The 18,888-nt window shown below is 55.9% G+C and overlaps 1 protein-coding gene across 1 annotated transcript in view; it reads left to right on the top strand.

Moving 5' to 3' along the window:
* Window positions 1–18,888, top strand: part of TSNARE1 (t-SNARE domain containing 1) — a 79,551-nt gene that overhangs the window by 23,988 nt on the left and 36,675 nt on the right. Inside the window, exons 2-5 of the mRNA XM_061171739.1 lie at window positions 6,396–6,521; window positions 12,696–12,845; window positions 13,946–14,443; window positions 18,510–18,590. Of these exons, the coding sequence (XP_061027722.1) occupies window positions 6,434–6,521; window positions 12,696–12,845; window positions 13,946–14,443; window positions 18,510–18,590 (817 nt within the window). The 5' untranslated portion in view covers window positions 6,396–6,433. The remainder of the gene's footprint in view (window positions 1–6,395; window positions 6,522–12,695; window positions 12,846–13,945; window positions 14,444–18,509; window positions 18,591–18,888) is intronic.

Genomic DNA, 18,888 nt, shown 5'->3' with positions numbered 1-18,888 from the left:
GATGAAAAATCTGAAAGAGAAATTAAGGAAACACTCCCATTTACCATTGCAACAAAAAGAATAAAATACCTAGGAATAAACCTTCCTAAGGAGACAAAAGACCTGTATGCAGAAAACTATAAGACACTCATGAAAGAAATTAAAGATGATACAAACAGATGGAGAGATATACCATGTTCTTAGATTGGAAGAATCAACATTGTGACAATGACTATACTACCCAAAGCAATCTACAGATTCAGTGCAATCCCTATCAAACTACCAATGGCATTTTCCACAGAACTAGAACAAAAAATTTCACAATTTGTATGGAAACACAAAAGAGCCCGAATAGCCAAAGCAATCTTGAGAAAGAAAAGTGGAGCTGGGGGAATCAGGCTCTCAGACTTCAGACTATACTACAAAGCTACAGTAATCAAGACAGTATGGTATTGGCACAAAAACAGAAATATAGATCAATGGAACAGGATAGAAAGGCTAGAGATAAACCCACACACATATGGTCACCTTATCTTTGATATAAAAGAGGCAAGAATATACAATGGAAAAAAGACAGCCTCTTCAATAAGTGGTGCTGGGAAAACTGGACAGCTACATGTAAAAGAATGAAATTAGAACACTCCCTAACACTGTATACAAAAATAAACTCAAAATGGATTAAAGACCTAAATGTAAGGCCAGGCACTATCAAACTCTTAGAGGAAAACATAGGCGGAACACTCTATGACATAAATCACAGCAAGATCCTTTTTGACCCACGTCCTAGAGAAATGGAAATAAAAACAAAAGTAAACAAATGGGACTTAATGAAACTTAAAAGCTTTTGCACAACAAAGGAAACCATAAACAAGACCAAAAGACAACCCTCAGAATGGGAGAAAATATTTGCAAATGAAGCAACTGACAAAGGATTAATCTCCAAAATATACAAGCAGCTCATGCAGCTCAATATCAAAAAAACAAACAACCCAATCCAAAAATGGGCAGAAGACCTAAATAGAAATTTCTCCAAAGAAGATATACAGATTGCCAACAAACACAGGAATGGATGCTCAACATCACTAATCATTAGAGAACTGCAAATCAAAACTACAATGAGGTAGCACCTCACACTGGTCAGAATGGCCGTCATCAAAAAATCTACAAACAGTAAATGCTGAAGAGGGTGTGGAGAAAAGGGAGGAATGTAAATTGATACAGACACTATGGAGAATAGTGTGGAGGTTCCTTAAAAAACTAAAAATAGAACTACCATATGACCCAGCAATCCCACTACTACTGGGCATATACCCTGAGAAAACCATAATTCAAAAAGAGTCATGTACCACAGTGTTCACTGCAGCACTGTTTACAATAGCCAGGACATGGAAGCAACCTAAGTGTCCATCAACAGATGAATGGATAAAGAAGATGTGGCACCTGTATACAATGGAATATTACTCAGCCATAAAAAGAAATGAAATTGAGTTATTTGTAGTGAGGTGGATGGACCTAAAGACTGTCATACAGAGTGAAGTAAGTCAGAAAGAGAAAAACAAATACCGTATGCTAACACATATATATGGAATCTAAAAAAAAAAAAATGGTTCTGAAGAACCTAGGGGCAGGACAGGAATAAAGACGCAGACATAGAGAATGGACTTGAGGACACGGGGAGGAGGAAGGGTAAGCCGGGACGAAGTGAGAGAGTGACATGGACATATATACATTACCAAATGTAAAATAGATAGTGGGAAGCAGCCGCATAGCACAGGGAGATCAGCTCGGTGCTTTGTGACCAACTAGAGGGGTGGGATAGGGAGGGTGGGGGGGAAACGCAAGAGGGAGGAGATATGGGAATATATGAATACATATAGCTGATTCACTTTGTTATACAGCAGAAACTAACAGACCATTGTAAAGCAATTATATTCCAATAAAGATGTTAAAAAAAAAATTGGGGGTTTGAGCTAGATCAGTGGATGCCTGGCACAGGGGCCTCCACCCCCTCCCCTGGGCCCACGGTAGACGCCTGTCATTCTCCAAGGCCCCCATGACCCCGGACAGGTCCCAGATATCTTCTCTACTGGACACTCCAGATGCGGGGCCTGGTGTGCCGGGCAGCCTGGTCTTGAGTGATGTCCTTGCCTTCATCCTGGGGTCTCCGAGCTGCTTTGGCTTCCCAAATGCCCCGCATCGGAAGCCACTTTGGTGGGCCCATGGGTGGTGGTCAGTGGGGGAAGTGTGGGTCTAGCTTGTGGGCTCTCGTGCGCGGGCTGATTCACGGTGTCCTCCTGGCCCTCAGTGGGCAGCAGCCTGGGCCGCTCAGCCTCCACCTGGAGTGGCGTGGGCGGGACTGGGTATCAGTGTTGCCTTCTACCTCGCCCTCGCTGGGGCAGCGCTGCGGTCTCTAAGCAACGCAGGTCAGGACCCGGAGCCATGCCGCTGGGCCCAGAGCAGAATCGGGGGCAGGTCTGCCCCAGCAGCTCCCCTGCAGGCGGGCGTGGGACCAGGTGAGCCGAGGGCGGCCGCAGCAGGAGGGTTTGGGCAGTGGGAGAGGCCCCCGGCCAGCTCTCCTGCCCTGCCTCCTTCAGGGAGCCTCCCCATCGCCCCCGCACACCTCACACGGAGTGGGCCCTGAGGATGCCCTGGCGAGGCCTCCTGGCCGCTCTCGGTCTGGGTCAGGTGTTGAGGCATGAGCCCCCGATCCCCAAAGTTCCCTTGCCCCTGACCCCTGTGCTCGTTTCGGCTCAGTGAAGAACAGGGAACTCACTGAGCAGTGGAATAGCACCCCCTGGAGTCAGGGCCGGTGCACCTGCAACCTCAGCGCCACGGCCTGGCCTTCTGTGTATTTTCCGGCTTGGCCTGTGGCTGGAGGAAGGCTCACCGTGTATCTGGGGAGGGGCTGGCGATGACAGTGGGCGGGCAGCAGCCCACGACACCCACCTGGGCTCCAGGGCACCTGGAGAGCTGGATTAACCAGGGTTGTGTTTGTGCAGGGGGAGGGGCGGCAGGGCCGAGCCCCAGGGTCGGCACGGGGCCTGGAGAGGAGAGGGGACACGGACGGCTGAAGGACGGCGACCCGGAGGTGCTGGGGGTGGGGTCGGAGGGGCTGTGGCTGGAGCTCGGGCCGTGAGGGTGAGGTCCCGAGCGCTGTCAGCGGGGACGAGGGCTGGGTGAGACTGAGGGAAGGTGTGGAGGACGAGCACGAGGTCTCGGAGGAGGGGAGGTCCCTGAGTTGGTGCAGCGGTCCCCCTGCCTGCGGCCAGGTGCTGAGACCCCTCCTGGGGATGCAGGCCGGGGCGGCAGGGGCTCTGGGCTCGGCCGGGAGGAAGGCTGGGCGCACCTCCCTCTGCGGACCCATGGGTCCAGCAGGTCCCCGCTCCTCGCCCGGCCCCCGTGGTTCCTCTGGGCTAGGTGGTCTGGGACTCTCTCCCATGGGTATGGGGGCCGCAGGCCCTGATGTGGCTGCCTCGGGGGGAGGGCAGGCCGGCCTGAGGGCGACTGGATACCAGGTTCTGTTAGCCCTTTGGGGCTTGTGGGTGTTCGGGTGGGCGCAGTGGAACAGGGGCCCGGAAGCGTGGGGACAGGTGCCTGGAGGGTGGCCTCCTCTTGTTTGACTTCCCACCCTTCCTGGGGCTCCCTTCCCGGTACCTCCTACAGGGAGGAGACTGGGTCCCGGCTCAGGACTAGGGGGCACCTGGCCGGGTGGGGCGGGCCCGGGAGTGGACCCTTCAGGGGGGAGGACGCCTGCTGCTGCCGTCAGGCCCGTCACCACGGCCGGGAGGGCCTCACAGAGGCTCCAGCAGGAGCGAGGTGCAGGGCGAGGCGCAGCCATCCGGGCAGAGGTCAGCTCGTACCTGCAGGGGGGCTGCGGGGTACCCGTGCCCTCTTCCTGCTCTGGGTTTTGGGCGCATCTCGCGGTTCCTGGTTGGCTCAGGCCTTCGGGAGGCTGAGGGCAGGAGGAAGGAGGGACAGCCGTGCTGCTCTCGCCTCTCCGGCCTCCAGGCCTGGCCCTCACTCACCACCGCTGCTGTCCAGTGCCACATGTGGCCCCACGTCACCGCAGGGCACAGGCTCACAGGTGAGCTCCTGAAGGTCACTGATTGACACCTCACCCTGATCTGCTAAGGGCGGGCGTGCTGCCCCCTATTACAGATGAGAAAACAGGACCAGGGGGGTGAAGTGACTTGTGCAGGCCCCAGCTTGGGAGGACCGGCTCTCCATCCTTGGGGGGGGGGGGTCCCTTCAGCTTAGTGAGGGGGGCAGGGCCCATTCTGTGGCACCCCCGTCTAGACAGTACCGTTCCTTGTCTGCTGCTGGGAAGGTCGGCCCTGGTCTTGGGGTGCCCCGGCCTCTGAGAGACCCATGCCGGCAGGAGAGAGCTGCAGGCAGAGGTCACGCCCTGCGTGGGAGCCCATCTGGGGCAGAGACGGCCCTACCACAGCCTCAGCGCTGGCCCTGGGGCTCGGCTTGTTGGCCCCCAGCCTGAGCCGTGTCCGGGTGCTCCCTCCAGCCCCGCGTCCCCTGGCATCCTGCTGGTGGGCCGCTCCTCCCCCGGGCCTGGGGGCTTTGTCCTGCAGGCAGGGCTGCATTGCTGGGGGCGTTCCCTGGCACCCGCACTTCCTCTGGTGCCTGGGGGACAGGATCTGGGCAGTCTGAGGACAGACGGCTCCCTTCAGGCTGCTGGGGAGCGGGGGGCTGATGTCCAGGGCACAGCCTGGCGCCAACATGAGCCAGGGGCACGAGGCTGGAGGAGGCTGGCAGCCCTGGTGGGTGGTCACGGAAGCCGCTTGGTAGGAGGCCTCCCGGGGAGTGGGCATTGCTCCCTTGGCCTCTGCCCGGCAGTTTGGAGGCAGCCTGGGGCTGCCCTCGGACACCACAGCCCAGCACCATCCGCCCGGCCCTCTGGCCTGGCCCTGCTGCAGCTTCTGCCCGCTCTCTGGGCTGCCAGCGGCTCCCTCCCTCTTCCTTGTTTGGGTCCTTGCTGCCTGCTGCCTGCCCTTGCGGGGGGCGGGGGGGGGAACCTTGGTGCAGAAGTTGGGGCGTGAACTGGCTGTGGGCGGATGGGCGGGAGGGGCGGGGAGGAAGCTGAGGGTGCAGCCTGGCACGTGGGGAGCCTGGGGGTGGGGGTGGGTGCCTGCGAGCCACCGGGGACGGGCCCGCTGGGCTCCAGGTCCCCAGAGCCTTGAGGCCCAGAGTCCTGCCCAGTGGCGTCTCGTGTTCCCAGACCAGTGTCCTCGGGCTGGGCGGAGTCTTTGTGGCCCAGCGGTGGGATGGCCTCCATCTCCCAGTTCCTGAGCAAAGGCAGAGACCGTGTGAGACTGCAGGTTAGATGAGACGGCAGGCTGGGGACTTGCCCTTCTCAGACCAGGACTGCCACGACCCCTCACTTGCCTGGACATCGGTGGCAGTCCCTCGGACTGTTTTTGCCTCTCAAGCAACAGGTGCCGTTGGCTGGGCCCCGCAGTCCCTTCCAGTTGCCCGCCTGTGGCCAGGCGCATGGTGAGCCCTTGGGCTGGAGGGTCCCTAGTGCCGCCCCGCAGCCTCCGCCAGTCCCCCAGGTGGCCGTGGGACCGCCTTACACTTGCTGTCCCTCCCGTCTTCCCAGGGCTGCCCTGCCCCTCCCTTCAAACCATGGCTCTGTGGCTTGGCCACCTGCTCTCTGCTCCCGGCTCCGATCCCGCTTGAGCTGCTGCCCTGGGGACCCGCCGGTCTGGGGCTCTGCTGTGCCCCCAGGGTCTCTGAAAGCTGCTGTTGGATCCCTTGTCGCCTGCTCGATGCTCAGGTCCCCAGGGCCAGGGACAGGCCTCCTTGACCACGTTGGACACAGCGCCTGGTGCACAGTAGGTGCACGGGTGCACCTGTGGAACTGGGCCGAGTCCTCCTGGGTCCCTGTGCCTGCCTGGGGTCTGCATGGCCGCACAGGACAATGATGGGGCGGCCTTCCAGAGATCTGAGGAGACGCTGGGCCCCCACCTGGATCTTGTCTGCTCAAGGCAGACACCCCAGCAGCCCGCAGCTCTTGTTTCCACACTGATCTTTCTGGAGGATGATCTTATTGGAATTTTGCAGATTAAGCTTTGATATTTTTATGTTACCCATGCATGAAGTTTATGGCGTAAAGGAGCGCTACATGGTTAATTCAGAGAAAAGTCACCCCTAGCCGCCCTCCTTCCTGTCCCGAGTCAGCTGCTTTGGATTCTTCTAGTAGATCTTTGATGCTTTCCTCTGAATAACACACTCGTGTCACTACTGCTTGATTTTTTTTCAACATTTAGACATTACTTGTTGACTTGCAAGGTGAGGGTGCAGCAGTCAGACTCCTAGGCGGGGTGGGCGGGGCCAGAGTGCATCCTGAATCCCAGCGCTAAACCCTCTTTCCTCCCTCCCTGCCCGGGTTTGGTTTCTTCCAGCTCTGCAGGAAGGCGGCGGCCCTGCCTTCTGTGAGAAGATGTCCTACGGATCCATCGCTGGCAGCGGCGGCCTGGGGAGCCGCGGCCCTTTTGGGGGGCCCTCCACACAAGGCTATCGGCCCCTAGGTAAGGACAGCGGCTGGCAGCGTGGGCGGGTCTCCACTGTGCTGTGTTGGTGGCCGTAGATGGGTTCTGTCCTGGCCGGCGCTGCCTGTGACCCGGGACCAGGGGTGACCCTGGCCCTGGGCTGGGATGGCGCCGTTGGTGTTGGGCTGAGTCGGCACCAGGAGAGAGCAGAGTGGGAGAGGCTGCTCTGCTGTGGGGTGGACTTGGGTGTCTGCGGTCATTCTGCGGTGGCCTGCGAGTGCTTGGCAGATGGCTGAGTGGGTGACAGTGTGGGGCAGGTGTTGGCGTGCAGTGCCCAGCACGGGAACCGAGGCCGGCGGGGTGACGGACGCCGTCCTGGGCTACACCGGGCGGGATCCGCTTCTAGGTTTCCGGGTGCCGAGCCCTCACCCCGCAGGCTGACCGCGCAGGCTGCTCACTCGCCGGCTCCCTTCCCCGGGCGAAGGGGGTTTTCGGCAGGACGTGTGGCTTACGTAACTGATTTCGTGTCCTTGGGGGTGCCGGGCAGATGTGCGGCTCAGTGGGTGTGAGTGCGTGTGCATGGGGACTTTAAACGTGACGGTGTAAGGCTTGGCGACGCAGACGCCCAGGTGCCTCCCCTGGATCCCAGTGCCTTCCCGTCGCCCCTGGGCTGTGGGTTACCGCTTTCTGGCTCTTGCTTGTGCTTTTGCTGCTACATGTCAGAGTCTCACACAGACCTTGCGAGTCTGTGTGTTTTGGGACTCTGTACGGTTGAATCATTCTGCAGTTTGCTGGTTTTGCTGTTTTGCCCCCGAGTCACTGCCGTTCACGTGGCTGCCCTTCCATCTCCCTGCTCTGTGGCACTGGGTCGTGTGCGTGGCCATGGCAGGCGTACCTGGTCCATGGGCGAGGGGCTGTTAGGGCACCTGTTTTGGGCCCTGTTGTGTGGTGGTGCCGAGGACGCTTGGACGCTGGCGCTGTCGGGACGGCCCAAGCGAGGGGTGGCCAGGGGTGGCCAGCTTGGTGGCTGGTGGTTGTGCTGACCTGCCCCTGCTTCCCATCCCGTCAGCACCAGACGGTGGTGGCCTTGACTGTTTGCCCGTCTGTGGGCGTGGAATGGTGTCTTCTGGTTGTAATTCACATTTCTCTGGTAACTAATGGGATTGGTCAGTTTTTCGTGTGATCACTGGGCATTTGGGTCTCTCCGGGTAACTCTTTCGTGTATTTTTCCTTTGAGTTTGTCTTGTTCTTGTCGATGTACAAGGTTTCTGGAGGTGAAACCTTTGTCCACTGTGCTGGCTTTTCATTATGGTGCTGCTGAGGAAAGCAGGTTCTTAATCACAGCTAGCTGAGTTTATCAATCATCCCTGTCATGGTGTGCACTTTCTGTTTAATAAATTCTATGACAAGGTGATAATGATTTTGCCTTTACTTTCTCTAAAGCTTGTATAATTTGTTTTTCATATTTAAGTCTTGCAGTCATCTGGAATTGATTTTTGTTTACGGTGAGAGGTGGGGAGGGGAGGGTGGAGTGCAATACCACTTTTCTCTGTATAACAAATGATCCCCGAGCCCTTGACTGAAAATTCCATCCCTTTCTACAGACCTGCAGTGCCAGCTCTGTGATGAATACAGTTTCCATACAGGTTCTTCTGGTCAAGTTTTCTATTCCTGTGCAAAGTTCCACCCTAATTTTCATACAGTTGTAACTTTGATATTTTTTAGGGCAAGTTGCTCTACTTGTTTATCCTTAGAAATGTCTTGGATATTTTGGCGTTTTGTTGCTGAATAGGTTAGAGAATCCCCGTGTCAAACTTGGACTGGGATTGCTTTGCATCCGCTGTGTTAACGTGTGAGAATCGGAATCTCTGTCATCACCAGTCTTCCAACCCATGAACGTGTAGGTCTTTCTGTTTATTGGGTCTTTAACGTCTTTCAATAAAGGTTTATAATTTTCTCCACAAAGATCTTACATACCTTCCATTAAACTTAACAAAATGAAAACATGTTTTTTGCTGCTTTTGTAATTGGTACCATTATAAATGGAATATATTACATGTTCCAAGTCTTTGTTGCTGGTGCATGCACACACAACTGGTTGTTTTAAGAAGGAAAGTCCAGAGGTTTTATTTAATTTTTACATCCTATTTTTTAACTTTCTAAATGTGAGCTATTTCAAACAGAACAGTAGACGCAGTGATGTCATGAACCCAGCACCCGTCCACTGGGTTTTGGGTTGAGGGGCATCCCCCGTGGCCGGTCCAGCCTCGCCTGTGCCCTCATGACCCCCCTGCCCAGGGCATTTAGAAGGAAGCCCCAGACGTCAGCACATCTGCTGTGTGAGTATTTCAGCGTGTGTCTCCTTTCCATGACCAAGTGTCGTACAGATGCAGCCGTGGCTTCCTGCCCACCGGTGGGTTCCGGAGCACCACAGAGACACGCGTTTCCACGGGGTCCTTATGAGATCCACGCGTTGTAGTCGATGATGCGCCTTTTAAGTCTTTCCAAATCTCTAGAGTCTCCTCTATCTTTTAGTTTTTCTTTTTTCCCCCTGAGTTTTATTTCTTGAAGAAGCCAGGTTTTCCCTGTGGAGTGTAATTGACTTTTGCCCACTGACTTTGTCCTGCTATTTTGCTAAAGCCTTTTTATTAATTGTAATAATTTGTAGAATCTTGGGTTTTCTGTATAGACAGTGTCATCTATGAATAACAACAGTAGGTTCCTCTTCTATTTCAGTGCTTTTATCTTTTACTTATTTTTCCTGCCGTCCGGAGCCGGCCCGATGCTCTAGTTCAGGGTTGAGTAGAAATGGTGTTTTTGTTCTGTGTGAGCTTTGGGACCAAGAGGACTCTGTGTTCCTCACAGGCGTCTGGGATTTTGCTGTAAAACTGCCACCCGGGCCTGGAGTTTTCTTTGTGGACTGCTTTGGACTGCCCGTTACTCTCTCCATCTGTGAAGGCTGTCCAGGCTCTCTGTTTCTTCTTGGGTCAGTTTGTTGTGTTTTTCTGGACATGTGTCTGCTTCTTCTAAATGTTCAAATTGACTGAAATAACGTTGTGTGTGGTAGCATGTCACTGCCCAGTGGGACCCGGGCAGCATTGTTGTTTGGTCAAGGGCACGGCTCTGAGGGTAGCTGCTCTGGTTCCGACCCCCTGCTCTGCCGCGTTCCAGCTGTGCCCCGACCACCTGAAAATGGACCAGGTTAGGCTTCCCTCCTGTCGTGGTGGAGACTGAGCAAGTGAACACGGTGAAGCTCTGCTCCTATTGTTTTGATAACGTCCGTGGTACCTGGATCACATTCTCTTTTTTATTCCTAATGTTGTTTATTTGTACCTTCCCATTTTCTTCTTTTGTAAGCAATATTGAGAGACCCTTGGCAGTTTTATAAGCCTCTCCAAAGAGCTGACTTGACTTTCTGATCTCTATTATATGCTAGTTTTAAAATTTGATGGATTTCTGCCCATGTTTTTACTATTTTCCTCCTTCTTTCTTTGAGTTGATGCTGTTTTATTTTTCTGACTCCTAAGCTGGATGTTTACCTCATTCAAATTTAGTTTTTATTCTTTTCTAACAAAAGCATTTAAGATTGTAAGTGTCCAAATAATCACTGTTTTAGTCAAATCTCACACATTTAAAAATATATAGTATTTTTTTTTGTTAATGTTTAGTTGTAAATGTTTTATGTCCATTATGATTTCTTCTTTGACCCAGGATTTGTTTAGAATTGTAGTTCGTCATTTCCAAACATACGTATTTCTTTCTAATTGTCTTTTAAAAATGATTTCTAAGTTAATTGCATTTCTGTCAGAAAAGGATCTGCATCTTCCTGATTTGTTGACAGCTGTTGAGACCAGGGCTGCTTCTGGGATGCTGGTGTGATTCTGGGGGTGACCAGAAAGGCTCCCAGGGAGGCAGGGCTGGGCCTGCCAGCCAGGATGGTGGGGCCCCGCGGAGACCCCAGATGTGGGAGCAGCTGCCATCACCAGTACCTGCTGTGTGCCAAGCACCGTGTGTTACGGGTTACTTGGGGACCCTAAAGTTAACTATGAAGAGCTCAGAGTGGGCTCTTATCGTAAAATCCCATCGCAAATGCAGCAAAAAGCCAAGTGGGACATGACTAACACGTAAAGAATTCACATAAATAGAAGGAACTCCCCCCACACTGCCAAATCTTCATACAGATGGGCCAGATCTGTGAAGAGATCGGGATGGCTCACGGCACGTGAGAAGGCACTCAGCCTCACCGGTACATGGAGAAGTGGAAGTGAACTTGGCCATTCTCCCGTGGCCAGGCTGGGGTGGGGGGGGTGGGGGGGGTGGGGGGGGTGGGGGGGGTGGGGGGGGTGGGGGGGGTGGGGGGGGCGGGCTCCCCGGGGTGGGGCGGGCTCCCCCGGAGGGGAGGGCACACGGCTCCCTGCCTTCAGACCCCGCTGCCTTCCCTCTCTCGGCCCAGCCACGCCTCTTCTCTGTTAGGGAATAATCAGAGATACAGGCAGAGGTGTTTGCCGCATGGGGGTAGGAGACAGAGTTCAGAAATGCCGTCACCCCTCAGCCTGGGGAGACTGTGGAGAGAGCCGCGGTCCGGGGCGGGATGTGAGGCCGCCGTGGGGATCAGTTGTTGGAGAGTGCCGACGACCCATCCACGGCCCGGTGGGATGACGCACGGACATGGTGAATGAAACAGGCAAAGCCCCGTCCACGGTCTTCTAGTTGCGTGAGACCTCAGCCCCGAGTGTGGACAGTGTTTACCTAGGGATGTGTGGTTGCAAATGATCTTTATTGTTTTCTTTATAATTGTCTGTATTTACATGTAAATTGTCCCAGTCCCCCCACCCCCCAAAGTTCAAGGTTCACGTGATTCCGGAGGGCAGATCAGACTGGCCCCTCCATGGGTGTCTGGGGACCTTGTGGAGCAACCAGGGGGAGGTGGGCAGGGTCTGGACTCCTGGTGACCGGATGCCAGCGAGGCGAGGGCATCTGGTGGCACCTGGGCTGCCAGCCGGGCCTGCGGTCTCCCTGCTCCCCACGAAGCAGAAGGGTGACCCCATCGCCTGGGACCTGGGCGGCTGCATCTCCACCCTACACAGTGCTGTCCGGGCAGCCGTCGCTGGGGCCGGGGTTCCCGGGCCTGGGGAGTGTCTGCCTGCAGGGGAGCCTGGGTGGGTGCCTGAGGAGGAGGCCCTGCCTGGAGGCTCCCCAGGAAGCCCCTGGGGAAGAGGGGAGGTCAGGCCCTGACCTCTTGCGAGATGGGCCCTGTCCTGGACCCTCAGACCCACAGACACACCCGACGTGGAGGCCTTTTCTGCGAAGGAGCTGCTGCTGTAGGAGCTCAGCGCTGAGACGGGCCGGGACCGCCAGTCCCCAGGACTTTGCCAGACTGTTGACGTGCTCAGATGTCGCCCCTGGAGCAGGCTTCTGGAAAGTGCCCTCCTCGTAGAGCCGGGCGGAGCAGGGCCCACGTACCCTCATGGGCTCTGGTGTGTAGCCTCCGCCTGGCACCACCGCCTCCGTGGGCCCCAAGGTGCCGCGGACAGAAGGCAGCTTGCTCACAGAGGTGTCTGAGTGTCTTCACAACGTGCGTCTTAGGGCTCAGGAATTTTGGCAAACCTGTCCAGGAAGTGTTTCTGAATAAATGAAAATTATCGAAGAGGAAACCCCACAGTTGCTCCTCAGCTCGGCAGCCGAGTGTCAGGGGAACTCGTTTTGTTTTTATTTTCACTTCCAATACACCACGAACAGTGTTTTTATAAAATACAGCAGTATGGTCCTGTGCTGGTGTTGCGGCGATTTCAAATTGCCACAGACGTTCCCAAGGCCTTATTCTCCGTTTTTGCCGCGTTGTTTGTTGCACACAGATGACACCTGTCAAAGGCCTGGCCTGGTCTGTGGGCCACACCTGAGGCTCTGCTCTAAGGAGTTTCGTACTGGTTTGGAATTACCTTTCAGAAGAACCTGGGTGCGGAGAAAGATTTGGAAAATCTAAAGTTCTGAACTGATTGCTCTCTTTCAGCAAACAGGGCATTCTGGAGGGTGTGGCAGTCAGGGAGGGCTTCCTGGAGGAGGTGGGTCTGAGTGAGTGGAGCTCTCAACATGGATGCTTGGAGGGCCTGGCGCACCTGCTGTGCTGCGTGAGAGCCTTGTTCTACCAGCGGCGCCCTGAGCCACTCTGCAGGCAGGCGGGGCATAACCGAGACTGTCCCTTGCTGTCTGTAGAGTGCGCTAAATGTTGGACTGAGTACGGAATCCGTCATTTCCCCTGCCCGTCGCCAGAGAGCAGCCTGCAGGACCCCTGTGTGGGAAAGGACGGGGAAGGTGATCTGGGGCCGGCCGGTACGCCCAGAGGCCCGAGGGCCAGGAAGCGAGGTACTTCCGCTGGGATGCTGGGTCTGGGGGTCCCAGGGAAGGCCACCCAGAGATGACGAGCACTGAGGAGTCAGGGTCAGTGGGCGGGGCATGGACTTCCAGGGGCTCAGGCTGTGGGCGCTTCCCTGGTGGCGCAGTGGATAAGACTCCTTGCTCCCAATGCAGGGGGGCCTGGGTTCGATCCCTGGTCAGGGAACTAGATCCCACATGCATGCGGCAGCTAAGAGTTCGCATGCTGCAACTAAGGAGCTGGCAAGCTGCAACTAAGGAGCCCACGTGCTGCAACTAGGACCTGGTGCAGCCAAATAGATAAATAAATATTTAAAGAACAGACCAAAAAAACGGGGGCCTGGCCCGTCTCCACCCTCACCCCCACCAGCACGTCCCTTCCCCAGGGCCAGCTGATGGCGTGGTGGGGCTGGACCAGTGACAGGAGGGACGTTGCCAGGCTGTCAGGGCCCTGTGGGCTTCAGGGCTGAGGCTGACCCTACAGGACAGAGTGAGGGGCTGGACCGGCTCCCGTGACCCCTTGGTCTCTTGGCCCCAGAGCCTGCATCCTCCTTGCAGAGGGGGCTGGCAGGGGAGGGTCGGGTCCTCGGTGTGTGCTTTAGGAGGACGCTGCGTGGGAGGGGAAGCCGAGGGCAGGACTCATGCAGCTGGGCAGGAAGGCAGGGGTCAGTGGCGCCCCAAGGGGTGGGTTCTTGGTCAGGGTGTCTGGTGTGTCAGTGGTGAGTGCCGTCCCCAGGCTGGCCCTGGCCCCAGAGGGCCTTCTCCCTGTGGACAGGAGACAGCCGTCCCAGCCTTCTCACTCCTTTGCCCCTGACATCAGCTTCTGGAGGTGGGTAGGGCCGGGGTGGCCCTTTTTGGAGGTAGATGGGCACCATGGCCTGGAAGTGAGGTCCATTGCCGCATGGTGCCCAGCCAGGCAGCCGCAGGGCCAGGACTTGGACCCAGGCCTCTGGACAACGCAGCAGGGAGGGGCCGGTGGGTGGGAGCCGGCAGCAATGCTCTGAATCTGAAGAGGCTCCCCGGGAGCCTCCACCGTATCTGCCACCCCACTGGCTGGGGCCTTAAACACCCGCCTTTTGGTGCCTTTCCAGGGCCAGGGGTCTCCACGGACGGCAGCAGGACACCGGAGCGCACCTCGCCGCCTGCCGGCCCGAGGAAGGACTTGGCTGCAAGGGCCCATGGCCGGGTGGCGGGGCCCAGGGCCTCCCGGGCCAAGAAGAGGAAGCCCAACTTCTGTCCGCAGGAGACGGAGGTGCTGGTGGCCAAGGTCAGCAAGCACCACCAGCTGCTGTTTGGCACCGGGCTGCTGAGGGCTGAGCCCACCCGGAGGTACCGCGTGTGGAGCCGCATCCTGCAGGCCGTGAACGCGCTGGGCTACTGCCGCCGCGACATCGTGGACCTCAAGCACAAGTGGCGGGACCTGCGTGCCGTCGTGCGGCGCAAGCTGGGCGACCTGCGTGGAGTGGCCCCTGGCCCCGGCCCCGCCAAGCCCCAGGCCCTGGCCCTCACGCCCGTGGAGCAGGTCGTGGCCAAGACCTTCTCCTGCCAGGCCCTGCCCTCGGAGGGCCTCAGCCCCGAGCTGCCCAGAGGTGAGTTCATCGCCCAGCTCGCCCGGCAGGACGCTCGTGGCCACTGAAGGCCGAGGCCCCTCCCCTCGCTCCTCCCTCCACGATCTCTGGGCCCTTCCTGTCCTTCATCCTTTGCTCCTTCACTCACGTGCTCACCCAGCCGGCCATCGTGCACGTGACAGCGTCTAAACCCCAGGCATTCAGGGGGCTTGGCTTCCTCTCGGCGGTGCTCGTCCCCTCCCTCACCTGTCGCAGAGCAGAGCCAGGCACAGACAAGATGCAGCTCTCTCCTCAAGGGCATCTAGTTCCAACCTTTGGGCTGTGACCTACAATGAGAAAGACCTCTTCTCCTGGCAGTGTCACACGCGAAGCTGAAACACAGGGTCTCCAGGGCAGCGCTTACCCTGCTCCGTCCCAGACGCGCTGGCTTTTCTGTCTCTGTTTCTGGTTCAGCGTCCAGAAGAGGCCTCGGCTCGGGCTGGGCTGGCCCTGCAGCTTCAGGATGGGCAGGTGGGGACCTGAGACCCGGTTACCCCGGGCCTCCCAGGCAGAGCCCTTCCCTGGCTTTCCAGGGGAGCATCGCTCTGCGGGGCCTGACTTCTCCACAGAGGCTCCAGTCGGGCACAGCGGGTCAGGGAGGGCGAGGGCAGTGCAGGCCTGCTGTCTGGCAGCCCAGAGAGCGCTGGGGCGGTAATAATAGGTGCCGTCTGGGCGGCACGCGGGCCGCAGAACTGCTGTGTGAGGGCATCGTGGCAGCAGCTGTGGAGCCGGAGGAGGGTGAGGGCGCCCAGTACCCACGCTGGGTCCCCGCTGCGCGGGTCCCTGCTGCATGGGTGTCACACCTCCGGGCTGGCCTAGAGCCGGGGCTGCAATGGGTGGCCCCTGCTCCCCTCCAGATGCCGGCCCAGCTCTGCTCTCGCTCCCAGCCTGTGTGAGGTCTGCGGGCTGCTCTCCTTCGGCTCCGGCTTGCTTCCCTGTCCTAATATGTTCGAGGACTGGCCGTGGGCGTTGGGTGTGTCAGTAGCGTGTCCTTCTGTCGCTCAGGAGGGGCTGCTCCACGGTTTGTGTCCCGTCCATGTGGTGGGCGGGCTCCTCGTTGCCGGCTTTTGGCAGAGTGAAAGGGCGTGCGAACGTCTGTGTGGACACACGTCCTCGCTTTCTTGGCGCGTTTGGATAAATACCTGAGAGTCGAATTGCTAGTCCAGTGTGAGTGTAAGTTTAACTTTGTAAGAAACTGCCGAACCACCGTCCACAGCGGTTGTACGTTTTCAGGCCCCAGGGCAGCTGTGAGAAGCCCTCTGCTTGGCGTCCTTGCTGGCAGTCATGCTGGTTTCGGCCACTCAGAGCTGGCGGGCGAGGGGCCTCGCTGCAGTTTCAGCCCGGTCTCTGCACCTGGGGCTTGTCCTGTGCTCTCTGTCCGTTCATCCGTCTTCTTTGGTGCAGTGTCTGCTCACATCGACGTCCATCTCTTCCTGGGCTGCTGGCCTGTCGCGTGCATCTGCTCAATCTTGATTCTGGAGACAAGGCAAGGGACCTGCCAGACACCTGTATTGAACCTGTGGTCCACGTTGAGTTAATTTTTGAGTGTGGTGGATTTGGGGTCGAGGTTCCGTAGATATCCAGTTATCGCACTGTTGGTTGAACACGGAATGACCTGGGCACCTCTGTTTTCATGTTTCTTTCAATCTGTGTCTCTGCTTATGCAGCCCACACTGTCTGATTACGGAAACTATAAGGCCAGTATTGAAATGAGTGGGGAATCATTTCCTCCTGTTTTCTGAAAGGGTTTCTGTAGAATTGGTATTATTCTTCCTTTAAATATGTGGCCACCATCTGAGATGGCATTTTTTCCTCTGTGGGAAGATTGTCACCCACAGTCTCTTTAACAGTCTGTGCCACCCTTGCTGCGGTTCTTCTTGAGTGAGCTTCATTGTTTTGTGTCTTTCAGGGGGCTTGCCTGTTTTGTCTAAGTTGTCAGAGTTGCTGGCATGAGTTGTTCCTAAAGTTCCCTTCCTGTCATCTGAATGCCTGTAGGACCTGTAGTGAGGGCTCCTCCTTCCTTCCTGATGTTGCTGATTTGTTTCTTTTCTATTTTGTTCTCAACTAGTCTGGCTGCAAGTCTATCAATTTTATTGATAGTTTCAAAGAGCCAGATTTTTACTTCATCAATTTTCTCTATTTACCCACATCGATTTAACTGATTTCTGCTGACCTTTATTATTTCCTTTCTACTTTGGGGTTGATTTGTTTCTGTTAGATCATTGACTTGGGACTTTTATCCTTTTCTAATGTAAGTATTTATTGCTATAAATTATCCTCAGCACATTGCTTTACTTACACACATTTGTATTTATTATGTTTTCATTCAGTTTAAAATATTTTCTAATTTCCTTTGTGATTTTTTTTCTTTTACTAATGGTTGTTTGGAAGTGTGTTGTTTTTCAAATAATTGTCTATTTCCAGATCTCTTTCTATTATTGGTTCCTAGTTCTGTTGTGGTCAGAGAATATACTGTGCGTAATTTCAACTATTATCAACAATCGAGACTTGCTTTATGGCCTGAGGTATCAGCATCTTCTGCGAGTTCCTTGTGTGTCTGACAAGGACGTGCGTTCGGCTGCTGCTGGGTGGCGCATCCTGTAATGTCATTCCGGTCAAGTTCCTGGAGAGCACTGACAGACAGCTGATCTTCTGTCTGCTCGTACTGGGAACTCCTGAGAGTGGGGTGTTGGCGAGTGTCAGTTTTGCCAGTTTCTGCTTCGTGTATTTTCACACAGCGATACGAGGTGCATATTTAGGGTCATTTGTCTTTATCACTCGTCCCCGATATCATTGTAACCACGTCCTTTTGGTCTCTTGTTGGACCCATTGTCCTGAATGCTACTCTGTCTGATGTCAGTTGTGGCCACTCCAGCTGTCTCATGATTACTGTTACATTGATGCATTTTCCAATCCTTTAATTTATAAGCTGTATCTGATTTTACATGTGAGCTGGGTTTCTTGTGTTTGATGTGCTGTCGAGTTTGCTTTTGTCCCATCTGACATCTCTGCTGTGGATTGAGTGGTGGCAGCAGTTCACCCTGAACTTCCGGTGACGACAGAGATGTTCTGAATCCACACTCCAGCATGGTCTTTACCGGTCATGCGTGGGCCGCGATGCACGACCCCGCTTAGATGGGTTCTCTCTCGTGTCAAAACGTGTGTGTTTGGGGTAAATCTGCCATTTCGATAGTTGCTTTCTTTGTTTCCCTGTGATCCCTTGTCCTTTTTCTCTCTGCCTTCCTTTCTTTGGAGTGACCGAGTGTAGCGTAGTGTTCTGTGTTACCTCCACTGTTGGCTTATGGGTGTTCCTGTTTTGGAGCGGTTTTGCTTGGAGTGTGTAACAAGCATCTTTAGCGTCCATGGCCTTCCCTCAGGGAACAGCCTCGCCTCCACCTGGTGCGTGAGCTCCTTACAGGACTCCCATCTGCGCCCCTCCACCCCGCACATACATCATGTCTAACGCAGTTGGTACTCGTTTTGCTTCGATGATCACGGTCTCTTCACTAGATCAGGAGCGAGACAAGACGTCTTCGTTTGCCTGCACGCTAGCCCACTGCAATCTTCAGCTCCTCCGGCCGATCCAAGAGTCCTTTGACCTCATGAGCTGCTTTTAACGTTTCCTGTCCTGCATCTCTGGCTGAAAGAGCTTCTCTCGGCTTTTTTCTGTCTGAGAATCAATCTTTATTTTACCTCTAGTTTTGAAATATATCTCCACTGGGTATAGAGTTCTGGTTGACTGATTTTTTTTTGTCCTTTCTTTCAGTGCTTAAAGATGTCTTTCTGGGGTTTTTTGGCTTCCACGGTTTCTGAGGCTGCCGTTGCCCTGGGGTGTGCCCAGCAGTGGGGGGCTTGGCCCGAGGAGCTGCCCTCTTGGCCTTTCTCTTCGTCCCCCACTGAGCACTGTGGCTCCTGTTCCATCTCTGAGGCTCTGCTGGACCCCGAGGGGGCACAGCTGGGACGGGGTGACTCTGCCCAACCATGGTGGCCCTGGGATCCGGCAGGCTGCGTGGCGAAGATGTGACCTCCCCCTCCTGTCTCCTCGCAGCCACCCAGATGGACCCGAGTGACCTTCTCCAGGAACTGTTCCAGGAGACGTCGGCCAGCGTCTTCCGAATCAACTCGAATGGTGAGTCAGTGCCCTGGCCTCACCCCGCCCTGATCCGGGCCGCGGAGTGCGCCGCGGGAGGTTCGGGGTGGTGGCCTCCCGCACTAGGGTGCCCTGCGGCCCAGGCCCGGCCGATGCAGGACAGCGGGGGTGGGGGCAGGGCGTGAGCCCAGTGCTGCGGGCTCGGGCTGGGCTGTGTCCTCGGCAGGTGCCCTCTCGGCCCCGTTCCTCCCTCCCCTGTTGCACGCCTGGGACCTGGACGGGCCACCTGGGGGGGAGCGTCAGAGCCTCCCTCAGACTGGCAGGGCCGCCCCCTCAC

This window comes from Eubalaena glacialis, chromosome 17 (assembly GCF_028564815.1).
Source record: "Eubalaena glacialis isolate mEubGla1 chromosome 17, mEubGla1.1.hap2.+ XY, whole genome shotgun sequence".
NCBI lineage: Eukaryota > Metazoa > Chordata > Mammalia > Artiodactyla > Balaenidae > Eubalaena > Eubalaena glacialis.
Note: the sequence above shows the minus strand (reverse complement) of the source record. Positions and strands in the feature narration are given on the sequence as shown.